We start from the raw sequence: 23489 nt of genomic DNA, 5'->3' as shown, positions 1-23489 counted from the left end.
CCTTAATATGTTAAATATCGTGTACTCATAAATCATTAAATCTTATAACTTTACACCAAAAAAAAAAAAAAAGGCTATCGAATACTCAAATTACACTTATTAGTTATTACAAGACCGATGAATTACATGTCTTATTATATACTTTCTCCGTTTATTTTAAAATGCATTGCTTTCCTTAAAAAGGGTGTTTTACTTTTTTTATAATTAAATTCATCACTTATATTTGGTAATTTTATTCTATATTTTATCAAATCTACATGCTCTCTCTGTTTTTAAATATTTGCTCCACTTTTCATTGTCGGTCAGTTTTTAAGTTTTTGCTCCGATTCTTTATTTTGAAAAACTTTTTTAATATTTTATAAATTTGTATTTTAAATGTAGCAAGTATTTAAAAACGAAAGTAGTAATAAAAATACAACTTAAAAATAAAAAAATGAAAAAAATATAGTGTGTTATATTATGTGGAATATGGTATTCACATGGGGGCTGAATATAAAAAGGATAAAATGCTGCAAATTGAGTCTCTTTCTCAACGAGTCTATGTTCCGTAGACCCCCGCCGGAAAGAGAATCAAAATAAAATTGGGTTTGGGTGGGGTTTTCGTTTTCTATCTTTTTACTGTTGCTTATCTTCACTTTGGGCCCTTTTTCTTTTTCCATCCTTTCTTTTTAGTTTTTACTGTATTTAGCCTGTTATTAGTATTACTACCTATAGAACACATGGGAAAAAAAATTTACTTTTGATTTTAGATGATAAAAATATACAATTTTATTAACATACCAACCAACAAATAATTAACAAATTCTATTTTCGCAAATATTTGAAGGTTTTAGATAAAAATAAAGGACATCTAACTCTCTTTTGAGCTAATTGAACATAATAGAATTTCACTTAGAATTTATAGTTATCGATAATTAGATCATGAAACATAGCCTAAGTTAATTCCTAGATGAAACCTTTAAGTGTCCCCTGAGGCAAAAATTAGTACTATATAAAATATAATCATAAAGTTAAAAGACAGCAGTGTAAAATAAGAGGATTGATTAGACTTTACATGAGATTAAAAACTCTTTATTAAGGTATGATTAACATAGATTAAGGAAAAGGATACTGTAATTACTTTTTTGGGTGGGGAACTCAGGAAGTGGTGGTACACTGGTACTGCTAGAGAGACAAGAATGTAGGTAATGAGTCAACGCTTTTGCATTAGAGAAAAGCTCCTAACAATAATCTCATATATATATATATATATATATATATATATATATATATATATATATATATATATATATATATATATATAAGTTGGCAAGAGCACAAAGAATCTTCATTTATATTCAATTGAATTTTCAAGATCTTGTATTTCATTTCTGAAAAAAAAAAAACACTAACCATGTATTGTCATAATAACGGCTCTTTTGTTGATCATTCCACTGATTTCATTAACCAAAATTACCCCTCTAATTTATCGCCAATGTTAGTCCAGTCTCTTGCTGGCGATTTTGATTCTATTAATGAAGCTTTCATGCTAGCAAACGCCAATGGGAATACAAGTACAGGGAGCGGGTGTACCAGCAGTAGTTATATAGGCTCACCAAATTCACCTCTAAGTTGTACCAGTAGTCACCCACCAAATACTTCTGCTTCTTTGATGCAGCGAAGCCTTAGTAGCCACTCACTCCATAAAAACGGGTTTTACCAGCATGTTTCATCTCCCGTTGGACTTCATGACCTGGATATTGGGTCAGTTAGAAGGGTTTTTAGCACAGGTGATTTGGATCAGGTAATTCTTCAAATCATTTTAAACTATGTTGAAAAGACCCAAAAATTAATGATATGATCTAATTAGTTACAACTTAGGAAATCTATTAAAACGACAATATATACAATTATACATAGATCAGGAAACGCCACTTACTTTTAAAACCAGATTCCTTCTAGTTAACATGGTTGTTCATTCTTGTGACAGGGACTCCAAACCTTACGCCACCACCACCCGGTTGGAAGTCCATTAGCAAATGAAAGTACGAGCATTATCATTGAAGGTATGACTAAGGCATGTCGCTACAGTCCTGAAGAGAAAAAAGAAAGAATTGAGAGGTACCGCAGCAAGAGAAACCAGAGAAATTTCAACAAGAAAATTCAGGTAAGACTTGAAACTGTACATTCTTCAAGATTCCAATATTCTAGCCAGCATAACCACAATATTAACCTGGTAAATTGAAACATGTCCAACTCAAGACAAAATCATACTAAGTTATGTTAAATGAATAGCCCCTTGAAATTAAAGGATTTGGTGACATGAGAAAGCCAAAACATATTCAGCGTAAAGATAGTCAGTCATCTAAATAGCACTGTAGATTAAAATGAGTAGAACAACCAGGTATTAATCGTGTATGAAGCAAATCAAACACTGAATTTCAATTATCATTAGCAAAACCTACAAACCCTAGTCCAGATGATTAATTTGTATTTGATAGCATTTTATATCTTTGTCATATAGCACAGAAAGACCACCTAACTAACTCTTCAATGGTTGCAATGCTTGGCCATCAGTACGCATGCAGGAAGACATTAGCAGACAGCAGGCCAAGAATACGGGGTCGATTTGCAAGGAACGATGAAATCGAACAGCCTACCACTTTCCAAGACCTACAATGGAATCAGATGGCAGGCGATGAAGATGATGAGGATGAAGGGCAGTGGATTCATCTCCTGAACTCCCTTTCAACAAATTTAGTTCCTTGAAGAATGTCCATTATCAGTTAGAATGCTTGTTAGACTTTTAAGTGTCAAACATTGTTTTCAAATTGCAGCATACAGCAAGCAGCAATCCTAGGAATTCATCATGTATATAATTCTGGTGGGTGAAGTATCCTAAGTAACATGGTACTAGAATTGATAAGCATTCAAAGTAGTTTGCATAGTATTTTGCATGACGGGGTCATGCATGTAAAAGTAAATGTACACCATTTTGAATGCCCCAATCAATTAAGAACTAGTTCAAGTTCTATGCCATTATTTGGCCCCATAGAACATTAAATAAAAGTTGGACAGGCTTTTAGTAAGAATGCTGTAATATCTCTACATATTTTAATCCGTAACACTAATAATATGATTACACTTAATTATGCATACTCAGCATATTATATTGATGAAACTCATAATGATAATCAGCAAAAACTATGACAAAAAAATCTCTATTTTGGCGGCCAACTTCCCTTTTGTCGGCCGCTCGTGGAACTAACATATTATAATATTAGTAAAACTACCTGCCCGTCTTTGACGGAATTGCTAGCCAATTTTCTAGATGATTAGATTAATATAAAATAATTCATACTCTATGTAAGCCCAATGCCTTCATCGTGTCATCAAATGGTTATAACCCGCGGTGTATTCAGAATATGGTTTACAGTATCATCAAATGGTTACCAACCCACGGTGTAATCTAAAATTTGTACTGTAAATGATTATTTTTTTTAACTAATAATGTGGACACCTATCATGTCATTGGTAGTTTTTTAGCTTTCAGTTTTTACTTCATATTAGTCAAATGCCTAGCATATTTCTTTTTAGTAACTATTTCAAGTATTATAGTCTTCAATTAATATTTAGAAACTTCAGACTCCGGTTTGTTGTATATACATCCACCCCTATTATTAACCATACAAACGTGTCCAAAACACAATACTTCCTCCTTTCTAAATAGCAACATATTCCTTTTTAGGATATAATTTGCAATGTTGTTTTATTAGGCCAATGATTCTGTCAATCTATCGATCTCTTTATCACATAGGTCTCCAAAAATACCGTGCAAGTGTGCAACCCCCTTTTATGTTGTGACTGACTGAGATAAGGGGGGAGAACAGGGGGAATACATTCAAAGATGTTAACTGTCTTAAATATCAAAGTTGGACTCTAGAAAATTTGGCATGTAAATAAATATCACACAAATTTTTATATATATATGTTTAATGTACACCATATAATAATGGTTACCTTCCTCGAGATTAATTCACACAATTTTAAGCTGGTAGTTTTACATAGTTTTGCATTTTTAAATCACAAAAGCAACTTAGTATTTTGTCTCCTTCCTATTAACAAAGGAAAGTTGCAAATACCAACATTTTTCAGAATATACCAAAATTGCACTAAATTCTAGACAGTTTGAATTCGAATATAAGTGAAATTATAATAATTTAACTATTTAAGCTCTTGAAAATATTGTCAAGCGGTATATATCAGGAGAAAAGAAGATAAAACCTATCGGAATGAACTAGAGAATAATAAAACATCTGTAGTCTGATAGCTAGAAAATCCCCCAAAAGATAGTGGCCTGGACTCTGGAGGATAGGACCATCACAATCTTATAATTTAGAAATCACATAGAACAGAAAATGGCTATGCACATGACAAAATAAAAAAAGATGATAAAAGAGGAAAAGAATTAAGTTACTGACCGACATAATGCTTACTTCTTAGATCGACATGGAGCCGCAACCTACCTGACCCCTATTAAATGGGAAAAGGCATTAGTTGTTAAAAATTATCATTATCTTTCATTATAGAATAAGATGCACACAAATTATTCAGATGATAAATCATACAAGCAGCAGCCGCCAATTGTTATAATTATTTTGTTAACCATTATACTTCCAGGTGCCGGTAAGGCTATGTGCCTATGTCCCACTAGAAATATAACATAAGATACGCAGCTAGCACATGAGTAGCACTTCTATCAGTTAGCAAAAGAGTTGGGAAACTTGCAGTAGAATCCAGGAAGTATTAAAAGAAAAAAAGGAATCACACGTTTAATCATGAAAATAAATTAAAACCTCATGGGGACACCTAGGGATTTACACGCACCAATTTCAGCAAAGATTTACTCAGTACCAGCTTCCTTTAAGCTTGTTTATTTATAAGCTAGTGCAAGGCAGGAACTTTGTAAGGTTTCTCTAGCTCAGGTAGCAAGACCTGATGCCGTATCCCTATGCATTTATTCCCTGCAAGAAAATCCACTTCTGGTTGGAAAGAAGGTATACAAAGGCAATTATATTGTTAGCTTCTCATCTCCAACACCAAACAGTGAAAAACAAAAGAAAATATTTTTATTAAAATAATACGAAGTAGCAAAAACAAGAATGATCCACCTTCACAATTGAATTGAGCAGCAACACATACAATCTGACAGTGAGGTCTAAATGCTAAAGACAAGGAAGCAGCTGGGTAAAAAAGGAATGTTCCTCAAGTATATTCTAGGAATCCTTTAATCTAGAGAACACAATCATTAAGATTAAAGGCATAGGAAGGCATGGTACTTTTGTATATACAAGTGGATTAAGTAATGACAAAAAAAGGCTATAAACCTTAAATAATCAGGTTTATGGGTCTATTTACTGAAAGACGAGTCTCCATCATAAGATGCCTTCCAAGCAAAATGCAAAGTATCAGACTAGATGAATTTTTGTAATAGCCGCTATAACATAACATTATAAATAGAATTGACTAATCCACTACCCCATCTCCTCCAGTGAAACAAGTAATAGTCCCCAATTGCTTAGCCATGAAGAATTCAGAGTCTTACACAGCAGAAACAAAATATTTCAGCAATAATTTCATTGGATGGACCAGTGTATTGGAATACGGTATGTTCTATTGTGCAAGCACATGAATGGGTATGGGAACATAATTGGCTATATAATATAATTTCAAATATTCAACAAGTACACCAGCATACTATAACCCGATTCACAAATTCCTAAAGAGCTTTTCTGGGGGGTGGATGAGCATGTAATACTATGGTGGATGCACTGAGGTCATTTAGAAGAATAGAGCATACCTGACAGTGAATCTTGACCTGCAAATATTATCAATGGAATCCACAATAAGCATATATAAATTTTCATCCCATCTTCTTGTTTATTTTGGTCATACAACAAATAACCAAACACCTAATTACGGAATTTCCACTTGAATCATAAAAATCAAGAAAGGCTGTTTTATAATGTAAAGACCACTGTGCAGCGGATTATAACTCCATTCGACAATATTATTTTCTGTGACAAGTGTTTTGAAATCACAATGAGACATCCATTAAAGAACAATACTGCAAGAGCAATAAAGCAGACAATACAATCAAAATCACCAGTACAGAGGGTTCTCGTTAAATTTCATATACTAAATAAGGTGACACATCACTTGTGAGATTTTCTCTGGTGTCTACAAAAATAAAAATGAATAATTAATTAAAATCATGAGATATTGTACATGTGACTACATGACCATGCTTATTTTCTATGACCTAGTCCACCTAGAAGAGTCGATACATAAAATGATTCAACAAAAGTATGTTAATCACAGGTCATGGACAAATCAGTAGCAGGCAAAATAAAATGATCATGCTAGAGTAAGCCAAATAGTGTCACAGCAAATGGTTTATACGCCTCCTCATCAAGCAATACCTTGTTACTTCTCCAAAGAAATATTTTTCTTCCATCTCTTTTTATAGGTCCACCCTCCATAAACCACTCCCTCCCATATCACTTACCCTATCTCTTACACTCAATCATCTCATTCGGAGGGGTAAACACAGGAGATCAAATAAGAATTATGTGTGCAAAAATTCAAGGAACTTGACATGTGGTTTTCCTATTCACCACTCCAAATTGAGGTAAGAAATAAGCAAGAGTTAGGAACACCCTCCCAAGATATCTTATTCAAGAGCCACCATTAAATAAATAAAGAGTATGTCGGTGGAAATTTTCAAACTCAATTTAAAGTAGCTATCCTCTCACACGTTACCAGACTCTAGTATTGGAATTAACAAAGCCACTTACCCATTCAAGTCCACTCAAATTTTTTCCTCTAGAAGAAATGGGTCAAGATAATTTGTTAAGGAGAGAAAAAACTAAAGGTCAAGATTGTTAGTCTAAGCAGGAGATTTTTCTTGAGTACATGCTTCTTTTACAGGTCCCTGTTATTTAATTCTTTTCTTAATGTAAAATTAAAAATCCCAATGATCTTTTATCGGATAAAAATGAAGATTTTTAAATAGCCTTTTTTACATATAATGTTATAAAATAATAATAATAATAATAATTGGTGTGGATGATGATTTCAAGAAGCAAATTTAGGCCAGTGCACCTTACTGAAGTGAGGGCCGTGAGGCACACTAAACAAAAAAATGAAAAAAATTTAGAAATAAATAAATAAAGTTGCGCTTATTTCACACATAGCTTCAGCTTCATAGTGAGAACCTGTAACATTGTAAGGTATTCTCTCTCCAAAATATTTATTTGATACTAATATGCCTACTCCAGCAGCCTTAGAATGCATCTTAAAGACTATATCTAATAAGCAAGATCCAAACTATGGTGTCTTGGCACAGTTACAATACAAAAGATGATTGCTTGGATGTAGTTATATATGAAGTACTCTAATAAAATGGAAGCTACGCTCAAGAGTTCTAGAAAATTAAACATTTATATGTAAATATTGTAAGTAACAGTGGCAATTTCCATAAATTTTTGGAAAATGTAGAAGGGTTAACTTCAATAAACTTCCCAGGATTAATTTTCCTGTGGTTTCCTAAATAGTAAATATCCTTCATTTTTCCCGAACTTACAAAAAACAAAGAAAATAAAAAAAGCCCTTAATCATTTGCATTAGTCAGTTAATACCCAATTTCTAATGATAGAGTAGGAAATTACAGTAATGTTATAGGATATTAAAAAAATAAACGTACCAAAAAAGCAAGTAAGACCATCATTTCAGCTAAGGAAATGCAAGGATATATAGTCAGCTGTCCCTCAACTCAAAAAAGTAGGGATCAAAGGAAGGACTTCATAGTCTTAATTTAAGTAAAGAACTTTTTTACTTCCCAATCCTGCAGTTTTCTGTTTTATTATCAAGTTTTCTCACATTGGACTAATTTCTAATCCTTTAGTCTTATTCAGACAAGTAATCGTGAACAAAGGTTTAAGTTAACTCTTATTGGGGCCCCCCCAAACTCCCAAACAAATCAAGCTGAACTTTCATTATGGCTCATGGACTCACAACCATATGGCTACATGGACCTGTGAAGGACCAAAAGATAATACAGGTTTGAGAAGGTTTGAACATCTTATTTAAGAAAATAGGTGAAGTTATTTGTACAACCTTAAGTCTCAAATATAACGTAGGTCAGATAATGAGAAGTAATGCAATTGTCCAACTATGAAAATATGAGCTCATGATAAGAAAATCTCTTCTACAGAATTTATGTTGCACAAGTACATGAATACATGATGTAGACAAAAGGCCGGTAATAACAAAGCTCATAAATTTGTATATACTGCCTGACATGTACAACAGCCAACACAGCCCCAGAAAAACTTCAAAATTTCTCCCTATACTGACCTCTTCCTGGTCTTGAGGAAAGAATTTCTTTTCTTAAATTGAACTTGAAATAACCGCTTAAAAGGAAACCTAATAGCTTTGCCTGTATCCCGTCGCTTCACCTTATGATTACCTGCATTTTATAGCGTATAGACAGTTAGCAAAAGCATCATTTCAGGAATGAATACACCACTTGTCTTAATCGTCCGTTCCAAAATAAATGATTACTTCTATTCCTGGTAAGTTTCTACCATATTTTATCATTTCACTCTTTTCCCATTATTCCACTAAAAAAATATAATCATCACTCTCATGGTCCCCACTTTAGTAAATATAAAAAAAAAATATATATATAATAAAAATTTTAAAAAAATAAAAATAAAAACAATCTCTTTCACATCCCCTCTTTCATAGTTTCACGATCCCCATTATCTTTTCATTAAAATAATTAAATTACCCACTTGCACAATATAACACTGCTACAAACAAACACTCAAAAAACTCCGCACAATCCCAAGGGATGCATTTATTCAACAGGAAGTAAAACAACTTTAGAGAATCTATTTCCAAGAAACACAAATATGTAGATTTTAATTCCTCTGTTTTCCGGCAGCTTTTCTAACCTCCCTTAACAACATCAACATCAAAGAAAAACTACTTAGGGAGGATTACATAATAATGATATACTGCATGATGGTTGGTGTATTGGTTGAACTTCAGTCAAGAATTTAACGAAGCAATAGAAAGAATATGCAACGAGAACATAAACAAATTACACTATAATAACAAGATAGGATTAGTACATCACCTAATTTATTTTTGCCCAAATATTGATGATCAGCTTCACCAACCTCTTGAACGTGTTTTCTACATTTCATCATGTCATCTGAAAACATAGATTTTGCAACTAAAAGATCATTTCCATTTTTTTCATGTTGGTGAGGATCCAATGGTAGCATGGTATCGGCAACTATAAACTCTTTAGAATCAGTTTTGACTTCAGTGTGATCTCCCTTATGCTCCTCAATTTCTTCCACCTCATCCAGTGGTTGCTGATCACAATGTAGTAAATAATCACTACTGTTTCTCTCACTAAATGAGTCCAAATCCATGACATTTCTAGCAGGTAAAGTCGAGTTTTTATCAGCTACTGAATCTTCTTGTGGTTCCAGAGGTTTTCCATCTAAAGATGAATTAGAAATGTATGATATATATGACTGATCAAAGGATAACATCTCAGTTGAGATCTCAGCATCTGTACTGTTCAACACATCAGAAGCTAACTTCAATTTATCAGTCTGTAAACCATTGCAATTAAGACCCTCAGATTTCACCAAGGCCTCCTTCCTTGAACCAGCAATACAGCCCACATCCAAACCATCATCTTTTGAAGTTATTTCCTTCAAACTATCACTCAATACATTTTCTGCATTATTAACATGATCCTGCGGCGCTAATTTATGTAGAAATGGAGAGGTGGTGGTTTCAAGTGCATCAGAGCTCTTCAACTCTTGTAGAGCTATTGCAGAATAAATACTGTCATCCTCATCATTATTGCAAGCCAGCAGAGATTCAAGCAGAACTGCTTGATTATTGTTTTCAGCAGCATTGCCCTGTTGATCCATGCTGCACATAGAAGTAGGCTCACTTTGCAATTTCTCAATCTTTTTTAACACCTCGAGATCCTTGGAAGTTGACTTAAATTCTGTAAAGTTACTGGACATACATTGTTTACCCTCTTCTCTAAAACTTGTATCGTTTAATTTTAAATCATGTGATGACATATGAACATCAATAGAAGAAGAATCAATGCCTTTAATGGTTTTGGAAGTTTTTCCAGACTCGGCAATTGCCTTTTCCATATCATCTAAAAACAAATCACCTTCGCCACTAGAAATAGGATCCCAATCAATATGATCAACAATCCAAGGCTCTTTAGGACCAGTTTGCACTCCAGGTTGCATCAAATCAACTCTCATTGCCTCTTTGTAAAACTGCTTTGTCCTTATACCATCGGTTAGTAACAGTTAGCAGGGTAAAAAATACAGGTAGTTGTAAGGAAAAGGGTAACAGCAAGTGACATATATCAAGCACTAATCATGCCCCCCAAGCTTGCCTGAAGAGGAAAATAGATGCAGGAATAGAGGTTTCAAAAATGAAAGCAAACCTGCAATTCTTAGATATAGTCGCTTTCGCACACTCATTTGAAAGCCCAAGCAACGATAATAGATTAGTCACATCATTTGGACCTCTAAGCTCAAGAACTGAAGGAGCAGCACTGGATACAATTAAGTTCTTGCCTTGAGTCCACTCCACCAATAACTGATGTCAATAAATTGCTCGAGTTATTTATGAATATGGTATAAGAAAAGTTCAACAACTAGTCAACTACACATATTAACCCCTCTCCAACCGCAAACGAGTTTTCCCTAATAACAAAAGCAGTAGTTCTAATCACAATAGCAACATTCAAATACCCTTATTTTTGTAGTCATACACTGGATCAATTTTTTCAACAAAAATAGCAAAACCTTCCTTGACACTGACAAATAACACTACTGCTAATACTCACATATAAGAGATACTTAATATTCGAGGTACTTCCAAAATACATGTCATGCAACATTTTCGCAACTCGTTTTCAAGGCAAAACAATTACAATCCAACAATTAGTGTTTATCACAATTCCATAATATCACTAAATTAGCAGTAAATATCAATGTTAAATAAATATTAGCTATATTATAAATCAACAATCATCACACCTTGGCATTGGAAATCAATTGCCTCCTCAGTTGAACATCTTGCATAAGACTTGAGTACATAATCTCAAAGTAAACCCCTCGCTGCGCATTCGAATTCAATTTCCATTTCAATCAAACAAATACACAGAAAACAATACAAACACACAAAGAGAGAGATTCAAACCGCGATAGCAGCTATAACCATAGGTAGTTTCAGTCGAAACGGCAATTTCTCAGCAAAATCAATCGTAATCAAATCAACCTATCAACAGAAAATTCAACAAAATTAAAATTCCAAAGTTATCCATTAAAGCGATAAATGCAATTGAAAAAGAAAAAATATGATGAAAAAAACCTGAGATGATTGACAAGCAATATCAAAAGAATTCTGATTCAAAGGTCTAACAGCGATCAAATCATAAGTCTTGAGAATCGGATTACCCGAATTCAAAGCAGAAGCTTGAGCAGATGTTTCAACCGACATTGTCAAACGAGTGTACTGACGAAACGCAGACTTTTCGGGAACTCCGAGGAGACGACGATGAAAGGAAACAGTTGAGGAGAGAAAAGAGGAAATGGAGAAATTGTACAACGATCGGATTCCGACATTACACCTTTAATTGTACGATTGAAAGCGATTCCAGAATAACCTAACTCCATTGCTTTGACAACTAATTTCAAGCGAGTTTGTTTATTTGATTCTGAATATGGAATGTTTAGGTCGAAGAGCTGCATTTTTTGGCCCTGGTTTTAGCTGAGGTTGAGAGTTTATCAATGGCGGAATTTGGTGTAATTTGCAGAGTGCAGAGGTTTTTAGGGTTTAAAGATGAAGAAGACGAAGACGATGATTAGGAGGATATTGGGCCAGACCTATTTTTATTTGGGTAAAACTCTAGCAAAATTTAAGTTCATCAGCCTGCTTGTACGAGTTATGTTTAGGTGGGGTGAAGTTGTCTTTTCTGGGTTAAATAGGAGAAGTAAAGTAAATTTACATGATTAAGGGACCGTTCTTTTTAGCTTATTTTCAAATCAGCTCCAATTATTTCAGTTCATTTGAGTTCTCAATTTCCTTCTCTTTAGCTCAGTAAATCAGAACAGGCCCTAACAGCATGAAAACAACGAGGCTAAGGACCTAAGGTCGACGAATAATGAGAAACCACCTTCTTTCTCTACCTTATTTGCTTATATACACTCAGGTGTACTGTATGCCTGAGCAAATGACCCAAGGTGTACATAATAGGCTCTCTTCCTCTACTAGCCACACCAACGCCACCACCACAAACGCCAATTGCGGTTGAGAATGTCGGCGCAGAAGAGATGTTGATCCTAAATCAGTAGTATGATCCTACTTTACACTCTTTGCCAGTGTCTTTTTAGGGATTGAGGCTATTATTGTTGAGAAAGGAAGAAGAAGAGGACAACACGAAATGAGTAGATCGGCAGGATAACAAAGAAATGTGGTAGTTCTGATAGGTTTAGGGTGGCTGTGATGCTGGTGGCATGGTGGTGGAAGAAGGTTTAATTTTTAAAAAATAAATAATGAAAGAAGTTGTAACAAAGTAGACTGATTTGTTAATTGATGAATTGAGTAGCCTCATAAACTCTTACTCCGTATCATGTTTTGTATATGATCTGCTGTAAAGCCAATTTTAAAGGGGTATTGGACTGAATCAGAACAAAGTTTAAAAATTAAAACTTTCAATTTGGAAACCTAATTGATTGATTAAATTTGAACTGAATACTGTCCATTTTTCAATTTAAACCGGTTCCCAATGTATTAGTAGTTTAGTACTGCTGAAACATGATAAGATCAACACTAAGTTCATGTCTCAGAACAAACGCCTAAGTTCTAATTTTCAATTTAACTAGAGGGTAAAGTTACAAAGGCAACGTTGATGCTAGTTATTTAAAAATAAAAGTAAAAAATAAAAATAAAAAAAATCCACTTTATTAGCAAGGATATTAATCTAAAAGCTTCAAAGTCAACAGTTTATAACTAAAGAGTAGATACTAATGTACAATATTTGCTAAATACCCTAAAAGCTGCATGATTGATACAATGCTAAAGAATATTTGCAATGTGCTGTGGTAATTAGGTAGTAATTTTTCTTTGGCTTTTGCTACTGGGCAAGTATTTGTAATAAACCCGTCTTTCCAATCTGATTCTTAAAATGACCATGTAAGTCAGAGTGATCAGCTAGCAGCAACCTGAGGTTGGGTACTTCCCAAAACTAAACTTTTCAGCATTGGCATCAGGCTCTCCAGAAGCTCCTTCTTGGTTGCAATCCTGTCTGATGCACAGTCGTCTTCCTGATATATTAAGTGAGTAAGTGAGTTGGCTAAATGTAAGAGAAATTACATCAATGGAAAGAAAAGAAAAAAAAACAAAAAACTCAGGCATCTATTTAAAAAGATTGGCAAATTTGTATCAACCCATTAACATTGGTATGAGGGGAGCACTATTTCATGACAAGATCAACACCAAATTCATGTCTCAGAACACAACCCACCCCTAAGTTCCAATTTCATGGGGCAATGTTCTCAGGAAAAAAGAAAAAAAATTTAGGCCACTACAATAAATATGCATGTTGTTGTTGATGAAAATCCTGGTGGGGCCATTAGTTCCTCAATAATAGAAAAGATAACAAGATGATTATCCCTGAGAATCTAGATGACAAGCAAGGCAAAATTTAATAACAGAATCAGCAATCAAACTTGAACATATTATAGTCACTCACATCATTTGTAGATGCTGACAACAATGCTAAAAGTGTCACCGTTGCAGAATGATAGTCCATTAAGGTTTTGAAAGCCGAATCATCCAACTTATCCTGAGAGAAGACAAAACACACTGTTCAGATGCCCTAGCAGTCACCATAATGTGTTCTGGATAAAGTGTCTCAACCCAAAGGTAAATAAAAGTAGAGTAAATGACCATATTTTTGTGGTTTCTTCACAGGTATGTTGTACAAACAAAAGTCTTTGAAAGGCCATTAAAGAAGGAAAAAATCTTTACGAAGAAGAATTCAGAGAGCACACACTGCTTCTTGACATAGAAACATGCAGAATAACAGACATATGACCATAACAGAACCACAAAAGTGTCATAATTCCACCCCCTTCAACACCATAACACCATATTGTAAACGAAATTCTGTGAACTGTTCATTTACAAGCAGCAAGATGACAGATATTTTACATCAAGACATTTCTAAATAATGCAATTATACATAACAAGATGCAATTAAGATTTTCACAGTTTGGACAAGGATGATTTATCTGATGTTTGAATCTCATGCCGAGTATGGCACAAGTCCTTAATGAAAATCCAGAATAAAAGCCTAGCATTTAAGATCTCACATAATAGAAGCAACAATGCAACCACGTACGCATTACCTTCAACCGAGAAACAGCAGTAGACATGGCTCTTCCTGGAGCCTGAAGAGCTTTATTATGAATCTATGACAAAATGAAAACAAACTCATCAGGGAAAAACAAACAGAATTTTCATGTGGCAAGGAATATAAGATGTTAACTGCACAGTGTCAACAGACCTTCAAATAAAGCAAAGAGACGACTTTTGGTAGAAGTAAAACTGGGTCATTTTCCATGGATACTTGAGATGTGAGATCCTGGATAACATTACACAAAATCAAATTCCAGGGGATATATCAGTAATTGAACCATTGTCAAACATGTTCTCTAATATACCATAGGGTTAACTCAAAATTAAAGTAATTTGATTACCTAGGTTCTATAATAACTTTATTTTAAGAAAAATTAGGTTTAACCATTGCAATGCCACGGGGTAGCCCCAGTGCCATGGACACTTGATTTGAACTCAGCACACCCACATTGTCCCTACCCACAGTAAAAGGTGTATATTGAGCTAATCTTACCAAGCCAATATAGGTCGATACAGACCATCAATTATGTGCTGCGCAAGAGTAGACATCACAACTAATGATACAAAATGCATTTTCCAAAACATCTCCATAGAGCCATGATGAACACATACATCCCATATTCTTACCACATAAATATGAAGGATAGTATTCCAAGATATATAATATATAATATATAATATAAGATGAGTTAAATGTTCTGCATTGCCTTTTACTAACTTGACCTTTTCAAAACATATAGGCATATCCAGTAGTGCAATTGTTTATCCTGTGTAAATTACCACCTATGAAACATAATCCACAGTAAGAAAAAACACATTCCCACTGCTGAGCACTAAAAAGCACTTATATTGCATGTCAAAACTATATATACTAGGTCAGCAAGATTCGACAAAAAGTTATTGTCTATCTAATCATCTTCCTTCATTCATAAACGCAAAACTTGACCCAAACAATAACAAGTACACCATAAAATTATTCTCTCATCAGATACGTTGTGATATGAATGCAATAACAGAAGTAATATGAGGGATAGGCACCCCAGGTCAGAACAGAAGAAATAACAAAAACAGGAGAGACATACCTTGCGATACGAATGCAATAGTGCCTTTTCCAATTTCTTATCAAGCTTCTTCAAAAATAATCCACTAAAGAAACAAAATCCATCTAAATTGTTAGTTATCAAAACCAATATCAAAGGACCAAAATATTGCTATGCAAAATTTATCCCAGCATTTGACACACGACTAAAAACCTTCAATGCCCGGAAGCATCAGCTAGGGGTAGTAGAGATCATAATTACCTTTCTTCCACCAATGTTGCCAATGCAGTCATGAATATATCCACTTGCTGTCACATGCAGAAATTTAAAGTATTACTCATTAAGAAAAGAACTGAACAAAAATACATCTGAACTATTATTCTGCCCAATAAAATTACGTTCCACAAGCAGACATCAATCGCTATTAAATAGCACACAGGTCAACCAAGGCAAAAGTAAGCTTAACAACATAGCATCCTGAATAAGGCTGGACTTGGGGTCAGGCTTGAGAACCATATCAGAAGCTGGTAAAAGAAAGTGGTAGTAATTTGAAATTTTGAACATATATACCATGGCTTTCAGTAAATTTTCAAGTCCTTGGGGACTACATGACACCAAGAAAAGCTTATTTTGAAGGCTGTGACAAGATACGCATCTGCAATACCTGTTGGGGGATAAAATGAGAAGGAAATCTCCTAGGATCACCCAATGTCCTTGGGGACCAATAATCTATCAAGACCCCTACACTTATTGAACCTAGTGAACACCATAAAACAAAGAAAAAAGACTCCATCAAGACACCATTGGAAGATGAAGAAAAGAATTGGAGGAAAGTCACCTATATCCTAAGCTTCCAAGTAGGCATCGCGAGGTCACTTCAATATTTGCCATCTTGAGCCCAAATAAATACAGGACCAAAATGGCAATTTTGGGCCCTGAAGCACCATCAAGAAGGTTATACTTAAGGAAAATTCCCTGGGTTCCGAGTCCCAATGATCTTACTCCACAAGTCTTAAGTGTAATCCCTGCACCTCCATATATAAATTTAATTTACAACTGATTATACTTCTGATATTGCAGTTGCTATCCTTCTCCTAGATACCAAAGAAAAACACTTCAATCTTACACTTAAAAGTAAGGACGCATTTGACTCAAAAGTGTTAGGGAATCAACGAGTATTCTCTCTAGCTCCTATTGAGATACTCAAATCTTCTAGGAGGAGGCAAGGAGATCAACGTTATGATTTGATATGAAGGGCATATAAGGTAGTGCAATATAATTTAGCATAGTCTTGAGGAGGAATGTAAGTGAGTTAGTTAGAGAAGTAATACCATAAATAAGAGAAGATTAGGAAGGGAATATCATCAGGAACATTGATTGAGTAATTTGGCTTAGCTTAGTAAGCTAAATTGGGAGAGATTCCACTCTCAAATGTGGAATTATTGTTCACATTTGATGTAATTCCCATCTTATTAACAAAAATCATCTTCCTCTTCCTATGTTCTGCTTAAATGATGCTTAAGCTATTTAATTCTCAGTGTTATTTGTTCCTTAAAATCAATGAATAATTGCGATGAACTGAATTCAAAAGCACATATTTCTCAATGTACAAATGATTATAAAGTGGATGAAGTTGGAGGTGAAAGTTAATCTCGTAGCTTTCCTACGATTGATCATATGCCCATTTTAGATAAGAAATGAGAAAGTTAATGGCGTTTTACGAAGAACTATCAAAGGTGAAAGTTCTTGTCGAAAAGTTTGCTTGAACTGTCAAAGGGTATTGTTAGGGTTTCCTTATGTCATAAAAGGAACCTTTGAGTTGTCATTTAGGTTGAGCCAGATCAGAAAGAACCCCTGTAATCCTCTTGTTCTCCATTGAAGATTAGAATAACTCTAAATCACCCACCCATTGACCAGGTCTTATTTACCGAACCAAGTAATCCTTTTGTATTTTGTTTATCTTCATCTTTTATAGTTTCATTAGCTATTGTTCTGCACAAATCAAACACAAAACCACCTATTTCATAACACTTAGCACTTGTGTGAATAAAAACCTTCAAGGCATTGTGGTCCAAAGTACAAACAACTTCAGCCAACCTTGAAAGTCAACTCAGTGATCTTGGAAGACTAACCTACAATTTTTATCTACATATTTTGACTATACTCCAAAAATATCTCTTGGTATGACAAATGGCTTTTTCCCTGGTAAGCCGTAGTTAGTTTTTAGGTGTTAAAAATGTTAGCTTTTATCCTATAGTCCATTGGCTGACCCATGGAAACATTCCTCTATCACAAACATTCCAAATGGTCTTTCATAGGGTGGCTTGGGTTCAGTGACAATGTGGCATACAAAGCCTACTCAACTAATGTGGTCCTTGGGCAACCTTAAGAACCTTATAATCTTCAAATCTATCACTGATGTACTAAACAAGTCTTCAAGGCATGGCTTAGATTTTTTTATTTTTTTTTTTTGTCTGATATGCCTTGTTTGAACTTATTGGCTTTCATGAGCTACATGAATTCATATTTCCAGCAACTCAAAACTTTAAGGCGCACACGCGCGCGCGCACATTCATTCAAGATGCTACCCAGCTACTGGTTGTCACCAAGGAGTATTAGCCTTGCAATGTGGTCATTGTTGACTCATTTGGGATCCTATTTGCTTCAGGTTATAATTTAAAGTTTTAAACTAGATATTCTAGTAGTACTAGTTTCTAAACACCTAGGGTGCAGCAATATAGAAGTCCAGGAGAGGTCTTCAAGATTGCATGCGGTAAGCAAAAATAAGCAAATGAAAACTATACAGGGTGACAGACTAACTTCAACTTCAACAGAATAATGAATAATGAATTTAACACAAGATTTAGGACACACATATTGTTCATCAAAAAGAGAAGAAGAGCACAATGCATAAAGCACATAGAGTAGTCAAGTGCAGACGGGAAGAAAGTATCTTCACAGGAAATGTTTCAGAAAGAAAGAAAAAGAAGCAAGAAATCAGTTTGTAAATGATGGGTATATCAACCTTTCCTTCCAAAGACTCCACCAAAGCGACAGCCTTGACTGAAAGTGAACCATGCAAACTCTTTGCCTAAAATAAAACAAGAACTTGATCACATACTAAATCCCAAACTCCTTTGGTCTAAATCAATATGTGCCAAAAGTTAGTCCTACATAAACAGAAAACAGAAGCCACTTAAATACATACAATGGAAGTCCTTTCCCCAGAACTGAGAGACACAGACTCTGAATTTTGCGATTCTTCTACTGGAATTCCATTCTTCAATTTGTTGTAGACATCCTGAGTTTCAAAAGGCCATTACTTCACATGAAAATATTAATTATTAAAAAAAATTAATTACCACAGCATTAAAGATGACAGCCTTGCGACAACAGTACCAAGTTACATAAAAGCATGTCAGCAATTGAGGCTCCAGTAGTTCTAAGCAAATGTCTGTGTAATACAACCTGCAACAAAGTAAAAGGGGAAAAGATAAATCACCAACACCAATGAAAAAGTGATAATTTACCAAGTAACGTGTAACAGAAAAGAAGTTTCTCACAAATGTTGCTTGGTCATCTTCAAACAAGTCCAACGCTTTTTCATAAATCTGCATATTCATATAAGACTGGACAAGAAACAAAGAGATAAGATAGGAAGAAAGAGGAAATGCAAGACATACTAAAAGCCATAGTAGCTCCTAGATTCAACAGATTGGCCACCATTCACTAGCCTAGTTATAGATAAGAGAATTGATATGCTATTACAGCAAGATAGCAAGACACAGTCACACAAGAAGACAAACCTCATCAAGCTTCTTTTGCAAGTTATCAAGCACACGTTTCATTCTATCTGAATTTTCAGCTAACATTGCCCTTCTTCTTTCATTCCATGAAGTGACCAGCATAGGCCTCAATTGATTTGCCAGGGGTTTAAGAATTGTCTCACGATCATCCACATCTATATCACAAGAAGACAATGTAACAACTCTAGACAATAGATGATAACAGTAAGTAGAACAAATAATTATTTCACCAACCTTGCTCTTCAAACTCAGGAACCAATGCCAATACTTTATTGATTATCCACTCCTCTGAAGGAACACCAACACTATCCTCTTTTGATCTTTTTGACTCTGAAACATGTAAAACAGAAGTATCCTTGCCTTTTCTCTGGTTTCTCTTAGATTTCGAAGGAATAGGTTCTTGTTTATTTAGATCACTTTCAGCGGCAGAACTCCTAGGATTCCCTGAAGATTTTCCTTTCTTCTTCTTTGAACCTCTATCCATGGCTGGTCTATTTCCGCCCTCAGTACTGACATCATTGAACTCGGATAATCTACCTGAGTCATTCCCACCCTTGCTTTCCTTGGTTGGTTGTTTCTCATCATCTATTTTGGAAGCAGTAGATATAGGAATGGTGGTTTGCATCTCTTTATCTAGTCGAGTGAAGACATCCTTTACAATAAAACATACAATTTGCAAGCATTCAATTTCATTAGTAAATTATAAGTTAATCTTGTAAGAGAGGTAGTAAATGATAAAAAAAAAAAAAAAAAAAAAAAAAAAAAAAAAAAAAAACATAGGAGAATATCCGTGATCCAAACATTTAACCAAGTCCTTAAACATGCTCATCGTATATTAAGGTCTTGGTCAGGCTAAGAGTTGAAAAGCCGATCGACTTTCGAGGATCCATATCCCGTACCTTTATAAAGCCATCGCTAAGGACATACGACTCTCCCACAATGAGTGCTCTGTTGGACTGAGACCAGGAATGACTTATATTAGGACAAGCAAACATACCATAAAATGAATGTATTTTTTTATGGACTCGGAGATGTCACCTTAAGTGCAGACTGTACAGATGGGCACAAGGACAAAATCTTATGTGCATCTTGTGAGTCACATAAAGAGGGCAGCACTGTAAGAGAATCAATCCTGAAATCCATCACGGATCAGATCTACGGAAAAAGAAAGGTTCAATAGCATACAAGTGAACTAACACAGTAGCCATACATGTTCTCTACTACAAAGGTAAAATTAACATGTCATGTAATTTTAGTAAATTATACGGGAGCCAAGAAAAATTACAATGAGAGTTGAGGGCTGAAACAAGCAAGCAATCTAGTTGTCATGCAATAGAGTTTCTAACTGACACAAACATGACTGACATTCTAATCAAAACAGAGCCACCTAATCTAAAAACACTCACCAGCTATTACGTTCAACAGCATCCTCTATAGCTGCATCTAACATCTCAATCATTGAGGGGTGAATAAACATAGTTACCAAAGGAATGCCTTCAGGATACCTGGACTATATTGAGGGCATTAAATTTCAGTTAGAAAAGGGGAAAATACAATTAGGATAATTAACAGATGAAAAAAAGGGCAGCAGTTTACCTGTAAGTACTGCATGGGCTGGGGTATTCCTAATTTTTGAAGAGAGTCATAGCTTATGAAGGAATTCTGCCATAAAATATAAAGGAAACATGAGAACTCACCACATGGAAAAAACTAACATTCCTTCATTATGTCTTTGAGAGAAAGCCCTTTACATAAAATCTACCTAGCCTGTTCCTATTAAGATCTGGACACCGCAATGAATATATGTAGCAAATTACTATATATGGCACATGGAAACATGGTAAACCAGTAGTCCAGTACACTTGATGAGCAAGTAATTCACATTTGTATGGAAAATTTCTACAGGGTAAAATAATTTCAGGTACAGCTTGCACACTTAATGTCACAATATAAATATACAGAGAGGAGGTGGATATAGGCTTGTAGCACAATATTTCAGGTAAGCTTCAAACCTGTGAAAGGAAAGAATCCACAAATTCCTTCTGAGCTGAAGCAAAGACCTGGTAAAATCGCAAGTCAATCCACGTGTAACTTTTATTCATCTACCTAAAAGAGTGGTAAGAAACAAAAACAACAACAACAACAACAAAAAAAAAAAAAAAAAAAAAGGGGACCCTACAGCAGGTGTCCAATGAACTCCAGCACGAAGAGAACCAAGGATTTCCACTTCCTTCAGCAACCCATTGAACAATGTCTGGAAAAATGAGTTGTCCACAGCCACACCAGTAGCACCATCCATTCCCTGCAGTAACTGCTGCAAAGAGCTCCACAAGGCTGACAAATTCATTGGAACTGTTATACCCCTTGCAGCACCGCGAACCATTGCATTTACACGTGCAACATAAGCAGGGGTATACAGTTGCCCACCTTCAAGTCTACCTTTAATCTACATACCACACATGGATGTGAAGCAACAGAAATCCACATTAATATTTTAACTCAGCAAAATTCAAAAGAGGGGAATTGTTTGTTGATCATCATCTTTCAAGAAAGCATCATACCAAAGTCCCAAGCCGTGACTCCAACATTGATGATATCAGCTCAGAACCCACTTGTAGTTGTGCAGCAAGCTCAGCCACGGCAATCTGACTGCATTCCTGAAGTCTTTCATTAATTTCTTCAGCCATAGTATCCCAATAAGATTTTGAAATAATTTCTCCTTGAATTAACATAAGCTCAGGATCATCAGACACTACAACTTGAGCCTGTCTCTCAACATGATATAAATCAACACCAATACTATCGGTAAGATCAATCAAAGAAACACGCCCTAGCCTCTTTACTTCAGAACATATTTCCAAGCGTAATTGTTCCTGTTGCATAAGAGTTATATAATAACTTCGTAAATTCAAGTCCACTGTCAAAACATAAATCATACCAAGAACATACTATATAAAAACCACTCAAAAGTTGCAAAACTATTGTATGCCCAGCCCAATGCTGTCAAATTTTCAAGTTTATATCCAAAAGTACACTATTTTTAAGATTTTTAATCGTAATGATTAGAATTTAATTGACTTATTCAAGTATTCAACAACGAGGTCTACGACGCTTTATATTCATTCTAAAGTAGGAGATGATCATTGCATACTTAACTAAAGGATCAACTAGAAAATCCTATCATTTACGCCGCCTAAAGTAGAATTATGCGGCACAACAATCAAGATGAATCGGCATAGTGTTGATGTTGAATTAAATTCACAAAACTTATAAGCATGCAAAAACATTCAACAATCATAACTTAAGAATTCAATAGCAGCTATGCAGTATTTCTATTCAATTGCCACAACAAAAACTCATCAAATTGAATTAATAAACTAAATCAACAATCGAATTCAAATTTAATTGCAAAAACCCTAAACCTCTGAAATCGATCACATAAACAAAAATTGAGTCCAAATTGAGATAATTAAATAAACATAAAATTCAATGAATCGATCAAATGTGAAATTGTAAAAGATAAATTGAAAGAGAGAGATTACAGGAGTGATGTATTCTTTGCCGGAAACAGTGTGGAGGAGATCAAAATCGATGATTTGAAGGTCGTGAAGTTTCTGAACCAATTCGACGACATTTCTATCTGATAATCGAATACTTGATTTAGCTTGTTGTGCGAATTCGAACTGTTTCTGCAATTCCAACAATTCTTCATCCATAGTTTGTAGGAGAGAGAAAGAAGTTTCTTCAGTTCTTCAATTTAGCTCTAATGAAAGTTATTATGGAGTACCTGTTTAAGGATTTGATTAAAAACAAAAACAAAGTTTATGAATTTTATTACGGAGTACTATATTTGAAAATGGGATGGATTGTTTTATGGGTAATGCTATATCTTTCCTTTTTTAGTATTAAGTTGAGAATTTATCGACTATTCATGAATAAATTGGTCTAATAAACGTCTATTTATTGTTAATTCTTTCCACTTTTAGCTTCTTATATGTAACCCTTAGACATGTAACATAATACAGGACGGTATTTCAATAATTTACAAAATATGGCCACTTCTTGTAAGGAGTATTAGTCTATGTTCCTTAGACATGTCTTTAGCATTACTCGTGTT

The 23489-nt window shown here is 34.7% G+C and overlaps 3 protein-coding genes across 7 annotated transcripts; 1 reads left to right on the top strand and 2 right to left on the bottom strand.

The window, feature by feature from the left end:
* Positions 1–1398: 1398 nt before the first annotated feature.
* LOC110684142 lies at positions 1399–12167 on the bottom strand. Of its 5 annotated transcripts, none has more exons than XM_021860550.1 (10): positions 11476–12167; positions 11305–11382; positions 11142–11222; positions 10544–10698; positions 9185–10380; positions 5151–8509; positions 4867–5021; positions 4461–4512; positions 1919–2072; positions 1399–1732 (listed from the first exon to the last, which is right to left on the bottom strand). In XM_021860550.1, the coding sequence occupies exons 1-6, from the start codon at positions 11602–11604 to the stop codon at positions 8388–8390; spliced, it is 1761 nt and encodes a 586-aa protein (XP_021716242.1). In that variant the 5' UTR covers positions 11605–12167; the 3' UTR covers positions 1399–1732; positions 1919–2072; positions 4461–4512; positions 4867–5021; positions 5151–8387. The 5 variants fall into 5 exon arrangements, with proteins under 5 accessions (XP_021716242.1, XP_021716243.1, XP_021716244.1 ...); XM_021860551.1 differs by having other exon boundaries at positions 4867–5003; XM_021860552.1 differs by having other exon boundaries at positions 4867–5003; positions 8398–8509.
* LOC110684465 (two-component response regulator-like PRR95) lies at positions 1475–3135 on the top strand. The gene is made up of 3 exons (XM_021860921.1): positions 1475–1783; positions 1970–2146; positions 2557–3135. The coding sequence occupies exons 1-3, from the start codon at positions 1475–1477 to the stop codon at positions 2746–2748; spliced, it is 678 nt and encodes a 225-aa protein (XP_021716613.1). The 3' UTR covers positions 2749–3135.
* Positions 12168–13046: 879 nt separating the features above from the next.
* On the bottom strand, positions 13047–23196 carry LOC110684141 (E3 UFM1-protein ligase 1 homolog). Its single transcript, XM_021860548.1, has 20 exons — positions 22915–23196; positions 21934–22245; positions 21552–21818; positions 21385–21432; positions 20969–21034; positions 20779–20882; positions 20411–20504; positions 20272–20328; positions 19607–20024; positions 19373–19527; positions 19130–19195; positions 18966–19034; positions 18775–18867; positions 18592–18657; positions 15828–15874; positions 15609–15672; positions 14675–14752; positions 14517–14579; positions 13859–13951; positions 13047–13430 (listed from the first exon to the last, which is right to left on the bottom strand). The coding sequence occupies exons 1-20, from the start codon at positions 23086–23088 to the stop codon at positions 13314–13316; spliced, it is 2451 nt and encodes an 816-aa protein (XP_021716240.1). The 5' UTR covers positions 23089–23196; the 3' UTR covers positions 13047–13313.
* Between the last annotated feature and the right edge of the window lie 293 nt (positions 23197–23489).

This window comes from Chenopodium quinoa, unplaced genomic scaffold (genome assembly GCF_001683475.1).
Source record: "Chenopodium quinoa cultivar QQ74 unplaced genomic scaffold, ASM168347v1, whole genome shotgun sequence".
Classification (NCBI taxonomy): domain Eukaryota; kingdom Viridiplantae; phylum Streptophyta; class Magnoliopsida; order Caryophyllales; family Amaranthaceae; genus Chenopodium; species Chenopodium quinoa.
Note: the sequence above shows the minus strand (reverse complement) of the source record. Positions and strands in the feature narration are given on the sequence as shown.